At 42.7% G+C, this 12,314-nt stretch overlaps 1 protein-coding gene and 1 pseudogene across 2 annotated transcripts in view; one reads left to right on the forward strand and one right to left on the reverse strand.

The window, feature by feature from the left end:
* Nucleotides 1-44: 44 nt before the first annotated feature.
* THEM4 (thioesterase superfamily member 4) overlaps nt 45-12,314 on the forward strand; it is a 37,546-nt gene continuing 25,276 nt past the window's right edge. For both annotated transcript variants that reach the window (XM_024762911.1, XM_024762912.1), the window contains exons 1-2: nt 45-258; nt 8,903-9,044. In XM_024762911.1, coding sequence (XP_024618679.1) covers nt 160-258; nt 8,903-9,044 — 241 coding nt within the window. In that variant the 5' untranslated portion in view covers nt 45-159. The remainder of the gene's footprint in view (nt 259-8,902; nt 9,045-12,314) is intronic.
* LOC112411658 (kelch-like protein 7) lies at nt 1,880-3,314 on the reverse strand (annotated as a pseudogene).

Genomic DNA, 12,314 nt, shown 5'->3' on the forward strand with positions numbered 1-12,314 from the left:
ACCGACGCCCCCGCTGCCTTCACGCCCCGCCCTCCGCTCCCCTAAGTTAAAGAGGAAGAGCGGGCCGTTGGGAGGCTGGTTGGGTGAGTTGGCCTCTGCCGCGCCCGGGAGCCAGCCGCCGCACTTCCGGCGGCCGGAGCCCCGCGCACGCTCGGAGCCATGTTGAGGAGCTGCACCGCGGCACTGCGCACGCTCCGGGCCCTGCGCGGCAGGCGGGAAGGCGCGTCCCCCGCTGCGAGGGACCCGGTACTCGCGCGGGTAAGTCCCGGGCGCTGGGCGGCGGAAGTGGGCAGAGGGGTGGGACTTTCCGTCAGGAACAACCCTGTGATATGGATATGTTCAGCTGTTTATCCATTTCCTCAGCCAGCTGACCTCAGAATAAAAGCTAACATCAGCTCCAAGAGGCATCAATGTTAACGGGGTCACCGGATCTTTCAGTCCTGAGATTCAAGCCGTAAGAAACTGCACAGGAGGGTGACGCCGTTCGTTGGTTTTTTTTTTAACATCTTTATTGGAGTATAATTGCTTTACAATGGTGTGTTAGTTTCTGCTGTATAACAAAGTGAATCAGCTATACATATACATATATCCCCATATCTCCTCCCTCTTGAGCCTCCCATCCCATCCCCCCTTCTAGGTGGGGTGACCCGTTTTGAATAAGTGTGCAGGATGCTTGAGTCATGTTAGCAGGTCAAGGAATACAGCTGCTACTAATATTAATAAAGAAAGGTTGTGCCTTAAGCAAGGTCACATAGAAAACACGTGGTACAGTTGGAATCTGAACCGAAGCAGTCTGCCTCCGAACCATTACATTATACCCTCAGGAGAAGAGTACGTCTCTAACAAGGGTTTAATCCTAGTTCTCTACTACTAGTTTATCTACTACTTTACTTATCTACTAGAAAAACAACGTTAAGATATTCTGTCTTACCATTTTTCAGTCAGCAATTAATACAGATATTTGCTGCCTCTCACCAGCTATATCCAAGGAATATCTAAAGATAATAGTTTATAGGGATATTGGCTTAATTCTAGATAATTAAATTAAGTGGTACTGCTTAAATTGTCCTCTCTGAAGGAGATCAGTTCAATGAAAATAATCATTTTGGACTCGTAAAGGACACACACAAGTGGATCCCACTTAATGATAGTTAAAACCATTTTAACATCTCTGAAAATGTTAAGTTCAAGAACTTTCTTTTTTTAATATTGATTTATTTTATTTTTGGCTGCATCAGGTCTTAGTTGCGGCACGCGGGATCTTTGTTGCGGCTTAGTTGTGGCATGCGGGATCTTTCGTTGTGGTGCATGGGCTTAGTTGCCCCGCCGCATGTGGGAGCTTAGTTCCCCAAGACCAGGGATCCAACCCGTGTTCCCTGCATTGGAAGGCAGATTCTTAACCGCTGGAGCACCAGGGAAGTCCCAAGTTCAAGAATGTTAAAACAATTTCTATACAGTCCTTATTATTAAGCAGTCTGCTTGAATGAATAATGAAATAATGTTCACTTTGGGAGAGTCAAGGTAACTAATAATAATTTATAATGAAATCAGCTTCCTTGATTGTTTTAATATTAGAAATAATAAAGACAACCAACTTACATTAAAATAAGTAATAGTAAATGGTTAAAAAATTTTAAGGTGAAGTTTTTAGCAAAAAGAAAGGAGAGGCTGGCACTTCTAATAGAAACATTTAATAAATATTGTAATGGGATTCTAATGGTGTTAGCTTTAGGGAATAAGTAATAATTGATGGAATGAGGATGTTTTTATTGGCAGTTATTTAAATTTTTCCACTTGAAATCTAAAGACTTGTGGTTGAATATAAAAAAGAGCATTAAGTATGGGCCATTTATAAGAACAAAGATGTCAAAAGAGAATTCTAAAGTTACAGTCTCACTTCCAGGCTCGTGCAGAATATACTTCTCTTTTCAACTTTGGGTTAAAGTATCTACAAGACTGTGGTTGGGAGCCTCCAGATAGGGCTATGCGGTAGTCATGTTTCTTTCTTCTGGGCCTTGTGTCTTCTACCAGTTCTTCTCAATCCTTTGGAGACAGGAGATGATACCTCATTCCACTTATCACCATTTTAAGGCATTCAGGATTGTCTTGAATAAGTGGTTCAGCTTCTACTGTCTTAATTAAGAAATTCTTCAATATAAGAGGAAACCTGACTTTAGCAAGGATGTCAACCATAAATGGCTGGCAATTAGGTTCATCATATTTCAGCCACCTGACTGCAGCGTCGTAAACCTGATCCTCTGCTCTCACAGAGTGTCCTGATTGAGGAGATGTGTAACTCACCTGGCATCACGTTGTAGAAATTCATTAGTTTTATAAAATTCAGTAAAATGCTGATGAATAAAGTCATCTGCAGTTGCGTTCAATTTAGGACAGTCTAGACACTCTGCTAGCCCACTTATACCAAGACAATTGGAAGCATCAACTTGTTCTTTGAAAAAAATCAACACACATTTCTTCACAGGTTCAATCTAGTACTGGTTTGCTGCATCTAACAAAGGCTGAACATTGTTGCTATTCATAGAAATTCTAATGCTATAAGTGAATTCCACAAGTTATTTAATAATGTCAGGTTCAGCATCTTTGAGTTCTACTTCAAAGAACTTTGATTCAAGCATGTTAGTTGTGAACATTAAGTTTAAAAAATAACTGGCTGCAGCAAGGACAACACAGTGAACAGCTGTCTTTCGTTCCTGGACCATAAGCAGCACATCACACAGTGTTTTCTTTGGATTTATGTAGCTTGTCAACAAGGTTCTGCAGTCAGTGCCTCCCAGCGTGATTTCAAGTTGACCCTGGGTATAAATCCCTGGGTAGACCGTAGATTCAACTATAGTTGGGTGGTGGATTTAAATCACTGTTTCCGCATGTTATTCATGACGCCCATGAAGTTTGCCAATTTAGCTTCCTCTCGAGCAGCAAGTTTCTTTTCGGTCTTCTTGCCACTCTTCTCCACCCCGGAGGCTGCCATCCTCTGTCAGCACGGTTCACGCCTGAACCGCCGTTCCAGGCGAAGGGTTACAGGCTCCCGATACTCTGGGGCTTCTGTTTATCAAACACCTTGACCGGGATGGGTGGCTACAGCGCCCTGCTCCCGAACCAGCGAGCCAGCGGCGGACCACTGCGGTAGGACAAGGCCCTGTGGCCCCCTCAAGCTCGCCGGGAAGTGACGACGCGGGCTCTGCTGCGTCTCCCACAGAACCGAAGCCCAGAGAAGGAGCCTGTGCCAGCTTACTTTTAAAGAATAATGAGTGCAGATCGGTTATTAATCCTGTACCATAGTGCACTTTGGAAAATAAAATGCCCTGTGCTAATCTCACAACAAAGATAGATTCGTTTCTTTAATATGTTGGTGTCTTGTAATCTATGTTGAGAATATTTCAGGCTTTATAACAGTAGTATTTACAGGGCTTACATATCATGCTTCTTTTGGTTTAGTAACTTAATCTTAAAAAGAGACACATTAAAAAGTTGTAACTGGGCTTCCCTGGTGGTGCAGTGGTTGAGAGTCTGCCTGCCGATGCAGGGGACACGGGTTCGTGCCCCGGTCTGGGAAGATCCCACTTGCCGCGGAGCGGCTGGGCCCGTGAGCCATGGCCGCTGAGCCTGCGCGTCCGGAGCCTGTGCTCCGCAACAGGGGAGGCCACAACAGTGAGAGGCCCGTGTACCGAAAAAAAAAGAAGTTGTAACTTAAGTCCCACTTGAAAAATACATAATCAGAGATCTAGCAAGACCTTTCCTCTATTCAGGGCAACAAAAAATTGTGATTATCCCTCACATCCCTCATGCCCAGAGTCTATGCTGTGTATTTACAGGTGCCTTTACTTCAAGTATCTCTTAATTTTCATCTCCTTGGACTGAAACTTTCATTATTTTTATTTCCCACAACATCATAGTGTTCATCTGTGGTCCCAAACTCAACATGCCCCAAACTAAAATTAATGGTTTCACTCCTACTTTCCGCCTCCTGACGTGTACATGAACACTAACGAAAACCTCCCCTTTCTTTTCCTTCTATCCACTCCAACCTTCAAACCACAAGTCAAGAATCATCCAAAACTCTTCTACTTTCTCTTCCCACATGATCTTGCGCCTCCCTCCCACCCTCCCTACCCACCCCAATCATGTAGTTTTTAAAGTACATAAATTCTGGACGTAACCTTACACAATTAGTCATAAATTAATATGTATTGACTAATACCTGTCAATTAAGAGGTAGAATAGGATGTGTAAGCTTTGGAGTTGTGAATTTGGGCTTACCGCATCCATAGGTCTCATCTTAAATAGGGAACTCTAGGTTTGATCAGTTCTAGCATCCTTTCATGGACCAGTGCAACAGAGATAATAAAGGCTTTTAGGAATTAGAATGACTCCCTTGACCCTGGGCTCTCCTACCTGATTGTAACTTTGAAAGTCTGGGGGATTCAGCTAATGCAACAATCTTTTTTTTTTTTTTTCCCCTTTTTTGGCTCTGCATGGCATGTGGGATCTTAGTTCCCTGACCAGGGATCAAACCCATGCCACAATCCTTGGTCCCAATATCCTAAATATCTCTTAACTCTTTTTCATTCCTCTCTACCTAGTTCACCTTCTGACCACATTTCTCCTGGACCTTTACAACAGTCTTTTAACTGGTTTCCTTACCATTGCTTCTCACCTTACAATTCATCCTTTACATCAGAGGGAGCTTTCTAAAACCTAATTTCATGTTACTGCTTTGCTTAAAACTCCTTAAGCCTCCCCATAATGGAAAAAGTACTTTGCCACTCAAGTACCACCTTCATGATTCTTTAAAGACTCCTTTCTTGGGCTTCCCTGGTGGCGCAGTGGTTGAGAGTCCGCCTGCCAATGCAGGGGACACGGGTTCGTGCCCCGGTCCAGGAAGATCCCACATGCCGCGGAGCGGCTGGGCCCGTGAGCCATGGCCGCTGAGCCTGCGTGTCCAGAGCCTGTGCTCCGCAACGGGAGAGGCCACAACAGAGAGGCCCGCGTACCGCCAAAAAAAAAAAAGTTAATTGCGGGACTTCCCTGGTAGCCCAGTGGTTAAGGCTCCGCACTTCCACTGCAGGGGGAGTGGGTTTGATCCCTGGTCAGGGAACTAAGATCCCACATGCCATGCAGTGCCAAAAAAGGGGGGAAAAAAAAAGATTGTTGCATTTAGCTGAATCCCCCAGACTTTCAAAGTTACAATCAGGTAGGAGAGCCCAGGGTCAAGGGAGTCATTCTAATTCCTAAAAGCCTTTATTATCTCTGTTGCACTGGTCCATGAAAGGATGCTAGAACTGATCAAACCTAGAGTTCCCTATTTAAGATGAGACCTATGGATGCGGTAAGCCCAAATTCACAACTCCAAAGCTTACACATCCTATTCTACCTCTTAATTGACAGGTATTAGTCAATACATATTAATTTATGACTAATTGTGTGTGTAAGGTTACAGAGGGAGGCGCAAGAGGGAGGGGATATGGGGATATATGTATACATATAACTAATTCCCTTTGTTATACAGCAGAAACTAACACAACATTGTAAAGCAATTATACTCCAATAAAGATGTTAAAAAAAAAAAGCCATCGGTGCATACTGGAATTTGATGGCAAGAATAGGCACATGAGTAATAGCTTTGAAAAATAAATTAAATAAAAGAAAAAAAAACTATATGATTGGGACTGGAGTCTAAGGAAATAAACAAAAGTAGAGAAAAGACTATATTCACAGTGTTCCAATGATCCTTTTCATTTAAAGCAGCGAAAGACTGGAAACAATTTACATGTACAATTTAAATGGTTAAGTAAATTATAGTATATCATTTTAAAGGACTATTTTTCTGCTGTTGAAAATGGTGATAACTGAGATTAAGGGCATGAGAAAGTGAACACTAAAGAATTTTAAGTGATGAAGCAAAAGAAAAATTATATTTCTTACTGAGATTACAAGTATATTAAGAAAAGCTGTAGTTAAAAAAACTTGGAGGAGGGATTTCTGTGGTGGTCCAGTGGTTAAGACTTCAAGCTCTCAATGCTGGGGGCCCGAGTTCAATTCCTGGTCAGGGAACTAGATCCCACCTGCTGCAACTAAGATCCCACATGCCGCAACTAAAAGATCCCTCATGCTGCAACCCCACATGCCTCAACTGAAGATCCTGCACGTGGCAACAAAGATCTCACATGCCGCAACTAAGACCCAGCACGGCCAAATAAATAAATATTAAAAAAAATAACTTGGAAGAAATATATCAAAATTTTACCATTAGTTATATTAAGGTGGAGAAATAATGAGTGGGTTAAAAATTTTTGTTTTTCTTTTCTTTCCTTCCCAGATTTTCTGAGCTGAAAGGCTGAAGGGATAAGCCAATCCAAAACCATAGGAAAAAACAAAGGTACAAATACTGAGCTAGGGAGTGGAGTGGTCTCAACCCTACTCATGTTTCCCCTCACGAATTCAAGACTTCCTTTGGTTAGCCGGGAAGTTTTTAGTTCCATAGAGTTCTTGGGACAGGCTCCCTAAATTCTTACCATCAGGCCAGGATCAGAGCCAGCCCAGAGGTCAGCAGAAGGCTGGTTGGCTGGTTCTTCCATCACAATAACAGCACCTCCCTGTACCCTGGGGTGTAGTCCCAGTGTTGTAGGTACATTGAATCTGAATGAATTGATAAGGGTGCCTGGAAGTAGAATGCCACAGAGTTGATAGCTTCTGTAATCTTAATGTTCCAGGATTTCTGCAGAAGTCAAAATAACTGATTTTCCTTTCTGGTGCCGATGGGCATTTGCTTTGTCCAGCTCTTTTGTAGGTGACACTTTGTCTCCCAAGTCCTCCAGGGCCCATGTACCTTTCCACCTGCTGTGTGGGCACTGGAGTGGTAGCAGTGCTGAGTGCTACAGAGAAATAGCACTGGTGGAAGCTGTGGTTATTATGACACCAAGAACTTTGCCCCTCCAACCCCCTCCTCCTCTTTCTTTGTATTCTCTTTCTTGGCATTTGGGTCTGTCACCTACTCCGTTGAACAGTTCAGAAACCTCAGATTGGCTCTTGTATTTTTCCTCTTCCCTAACTCTCCTTATCCAAATAGTCACCAAGTTCTGCTTCATGCATTCATAATTTTTCACCTGAGTTATTCCAGTAGCCTCTAGACAGGGCCCTCTGATTCCAATCTTGAAATCACTCCCACTATCTTTTGTATTATGGCCAGATCTGATCTTGTCACTACCCTATTTAAAATCCCTCCGAGAGCACTGCAGATGCAATTCAAACCAGTTAACTTAGTGTGGAAGCTTCTCACAGTCAGGCACTTGCCTACGTCTCTGCAGCCATCTGTTCTTCCCCTTGTACTGAAACAATGCCAAGCTTCCTTGAGGCCTTAGTTTCATCATCTGTAAAATGGGGATAATAATTTGTACCTACTTCATATGGTTGTTGTAAGGCCCCTCAAAACTGTTTCATGCCTCCTTGCCTTTGCACACAGCGTTCCTTTGCCTACAATACCCTTTCTATCTGGCTAATTTCTGCTTGTCTAATGAAGATTCAAGTCAAAGAACCCCTACCTGAATACCCAATCTCAGATGAATACCTCTCCCCTGTGCTCTGGCTTCCTGTGTGTTTCCCACTGGTAACACTTTTTACATGGAGGAAAACTGTCTGTCCTTCATCTCTCTTTATCACCAGTTCCTGGCTGCTGACTTTAAAAAAATGCACCACATGAGAGTTGCGAATTAAGTTTTATTTGAGGCAAAATCAGGACTATAGCCCGGGAGACAGCATCTCAGATAGCTCTGAGAAACTGTTCCAAAGAGGCAGGGGGGAAGGTCACTATATATGTGATTTTGGTGAAGGGGGAGTACATGCAATCAAGCTAGTCTCTAGTGAAGGTTACTGCTAGTCACAAGGAACAGATGTCACCATGAAGGATTTTAGTGCTTTTCTAAATATGAGGAGATACAAGAATTGGGCTCATAAAATCAGCTCCTGAGGGGCTTCCCTGGTGGCGCAGTGGTTGAGAGTCCACCTGCCGATGAAGGGGACGCGGATTCGTGCCCTGGTCCGGGAAGATCCCACATGCCGCGGAGCAGCTGGGCCTGTGAGCCATGGCCGCTGAGCCTGCGTGTCCAGAGCCTGTGCTCCGCAGCGGGAGAGGCCACAACAGTGAGAGGCCTGTGTACCGCAAAAAAAAAAAAAAAAAAAATCAGCTCATGAAAATACCTAACTATCTGCAGACTGTTCTGCCAGTTTTTCTCAGAGCACAGGATGCCTCATTTCTGTCCTCCACCCTGAACTCCTTTCAGGGGGTGTTGAAAATCAGCAGGTGCAGCAGCACATGATTTAATCCTTGTAGAGGTGGATGGCAAGTGCCGGTTTGTAGTTGACGTGGCTGACCTGTGTTGGATTAAGGTTTAAAAAAAAGAAGGGGGTCTGCAGACCTGGGCTTAATACCAACTCTGCTAATGGCTAGTTGGGTGACATTGAGCAAATCATTTATCCTCTCTCAATCTCCCAATTCTCCCAAGGAGAGAGGACCAGGTGATCCTAGAAATTTGTTTCCACTTCAAAACAACAATCTTGGGGCTTCCCTGGTGGCGCAGTGGTTGAGGGTCCGCCTGCCGATGCAGGGGACATGGGTTCGTGCTCCGGTCCGGGAAGATCCCACATGCCGTGGAGCGGCTGGGCCCGTGAGCCATGGCCGCTGAGCCTGCGTGTCCGGAGCCTGTGCTCCGCAATGGGAGAGGCCACAACAGTGAGAGGCCCGCCTACCGCAAAAAACAAAACAAAACAAAACAAAAAACAAGCTTTTGGGAAGAGGAAAAGCAGCAAGATAGTCTTAGAAAATAAGAGAATATGTTATGAAATAGGATGTACCTCCCATTACTCTCCTTTTTTTCCTTTCTTTTAGAGGTGGTTTTCTACGGAGAAAGTCATTCCTAAGGACCATGCTCTCCCCAACCCCAGCTGGAGCAAGGACTTAAGACTCCTCTTTGACCAGTTCATGAAGAAATGTGAAGACGGCTCCTGGGAACGTTTACCTTCATATAAAAGTAAATATACTCAAAAGAGTGAAGATTTCAAAACCTGTTTTCTTGGTAGGAATAGGTACACTCCCATAAAGAATATTTAAATATCAAATATAAAACTAAGAGCAGATTGAAGTACTTGTTACCACTTGAAAAAGGAAGGAGGATAGTGCAGGGGATTTGCTATATTCTCCAGTTTTATAGGCCAGAAATCTCAATAAATTTCACAGATTGTGGGAGAGCATGAAATCTGTTTCCATTAATAAGAATGCCCCCACCATGGCATCATCATCACCATTATCAGGAAGGGGCCCCAGAAAGACTCCACCCTACCACATTCTCATCACCTCTCTGTCTTGAGGCTGTCATCACTAACCTCAATTTACTGTTTATCCCAATATATGGCTCTGTCACCCTAAGAAGCTCAGAGTACTCAAGTCATCCCGTCATCTCCCAGACTCTAAACTCCCAAGGCAAACTACCCCACCTCCAACACATACACATTGCACTTCCTGTCTTTTGTGTGTGTGTGTGTGTTTTAATTAATAGACTTCTTTTTTTTAGTAGTTTCAGGTCTATAGAAAAAAGAGTGGAAAGAACAGAGTTCCCATATACCCCTTAATTCCTTCTGCCAGCTTTCCATTTATTAACATCTTGCGATAGTAAAGTACATTTGTTGTAATGGTGAGACTGTATTAATACATTAACTAAAGTCCATAGTTTACATTAGGGTTCACTGTGTAATACTTGATGAGTTTTGACAAATGTATAATGACATATATCATACGGAATAGTTCCACTGCCTTAAAAATTCACTGTGTCCCCCGTTCATCTGTCCTTCCTTCTCCCGAACCCTTGGCAACCACTGATCTTTTTACTCTCTCCATGGTTTTGCCTTTTCCAGAATACATACAGTATGTAGACTTTTCAGATTGTTTTCTTTCACTTAATAATATACATTTATTAAGGTACATTTATTTTTTCCACAGCAGTTAACACCATCTGGCATGCCTTGTGTTTATTTAACAGTGTGTCTCTCACCACTAGAGTGTTTGCTTCTGTCGACTTAAGAAAAAATGCACAATGTGAGAGTTGCGAGTTAAGTTTTATTTGGGGCAAAATGAGGACTGCAGCTCGGGAGACTGCATTTCAGATAGCTCTGAGAAACTGCTCCAGAGAGCTAGGGGGGAAGGTCAGTATATATGTGATTTTGGTGAAGGGGGAACGCATGCAATCAAGCATATATTTTTTTGCAGAAGGTTTCTGCTAGTCACGAGGAGCAGACATCACCGTGAAGGATTTTAGTGCTTTTCTAGATATGAGGAGATACAAGAATTGGGCTCATAAAATCGGTCCTGAAAATATCTATCTGAAGACCTTTTCTGCCAGTTTTTCCCAGAGCACAGAGCGCCTCATTTCTGCTCTCCACCCTGAACTCCTTTAAGGGCGTGTTGAAAATCAGTAGCTGCAGCAGCACATGATTTAATCCTTGTAAGGGAGTAGGTAAGTGCCAATGGCAAGTGCCAATTTGTAGTTGACAGCGCCTCCTCATGGTCATAAATTCGACCATGATTTGGGAGGCATTTCATGACCATTTTGTCCCACGGTGCTAGGAAGGCTCATTCCTAGGTCTGGTGAAGATTTTGCTGATAGGCCACTCAGTGTGCTATTACTGGACTAGGTCTTTTAACAGTAACTAAAGACTCTGGACCACCTGTCTTACTAATCTGTTATGGTCCAGGAAAATTCCCACTTGTTGTATCTTCCCATATCTAGAGTTACAGTATTACAATCATTGATCTCATATAAAACTATATATTTTTGTTGGAGGCTCAGTCACACATTTGGTAATGCAAGAAACAGCAATCTTGTAAAACAGGAAAAATGCAAATAGCATAGCTAGCAATATTATTAAAGTCATAAGTGAGAATTAAGCCAAGAACTTCCATTAGGTACAGCCCAGTATATCTTCAGCTCACCTGACTTAGTCTGTTCTGTACCAATCGTTATCTTTCAGGGAAATGGTGTATTGTCACTGTCCATAAGGCTCCCAGCCCAATTTCCTAGTTACTACGCTGGTTATCCTTAGTATAATTTGATTGTTCCCAAGGTAAAATGGTGCCTTAAAACTTAAATGACCATAGCCTGGTGTTAACCACATAAATCCATCCCATAATTGCAGGAGCTTTTATTCCTTGGCTGAAATTTTGCTGTTGCTCTGATTGAGCTTGAGTAACTTTAGAGGAAAATTCATTTTTTTATGGCCAGGGTCAGAGCAGGTATTATTAACTGTCTAGGTGAGGAGATCCCATCTGGTAATATCAAGAGTAGCCTGAACAGGACTGAACTTTCTTTCTTCTGAAATAAATTTCCTAAGGACCATCCAATTAGAGCCTTGGAGTAGAGCAATCCACCAAGGTAATCCAGAAGTACTAGACAAAGGTGATTGGCCACAAACCCAACAATTGGATTGATTTTTTAAACTAGCATAGAATCGTGTCCATGACAGAAAACATTTGATTTATATGCAAAGGTCTGAGAAGTCAAGAAAGCTTTATAAATGATAATACGAATCAGGTCCAGCATCTTGGGTAAGCTGTCTGCTTCTGATGTTGTCTTCTTCTCATCCTGGTGTGAGTGTAGTTTCCTCTGTTTGAGCGGTGTTTTAAGGTGAGTTTGAGGTCAGCAGTCCTCTCTATAGACCAGTCCGGTGCAGCAGCCCTTTTTAAGTGGGAAATATGAATCCAAGAGTGGATCCCTTTAGTTTTGCTGCACATGAGCTAGTTAAGGGTACCTGGTGAGGGCCTTTCCATCTGGGTTGGAGTGAGTCCTTTAAATGATGTCTTTTCCAATATACATAGTCCCCTGGTTGCAGGTCATAGGGCAAATGATCTTCATCCAAAGATAGATTACTGAGATAAGCTTCAAAAACAAACTTAGAGTGTGCTTTTAATAATACAATTTAACTTTATATCAATATAACATAACAACAAGGAACTATCCTGGAAGTGAGTCTTAGTAAATACAGACCTCCATTAACAAAACTGGGATTTAACATTCATTGAAACATCTTTTTCTCTCTAAAATTACCCTCATTTCTACCAAATATAACCAAATTAAGACTAATTTGTTTGCAAAATAAATCTGGTCTCAATACACTTGGCCTGATGATATATAACTATAATTGATCATATAGGCTTTTTGCTTGCTGAAACTTTTATAAGGAGTCTCAGGCTGGACTTTTAAAATACCTCTCAGGGCTAAGAAAGTCACCAAGGGCTTATCACAGATTTC

This window comes from Neophocaena asiaeorientalis, unplaced genomic scaffold, assembly GCF_003031525.2.
Source record: "Neophocaena asiaeorientalis asiaeorientalis breed wild unplaced genomic scaffold, Neophocaena_asiaeorientalis_V1.1 scaffold167, whole genome shotgun sequence".
NCBI classification, from domain to species: Eukaryota; Metazoa; Chordata; class Mammalia; order Artiodactyla; family Phocoenidae; genus Neophocaena; species Neophocaena asiaeorientalis.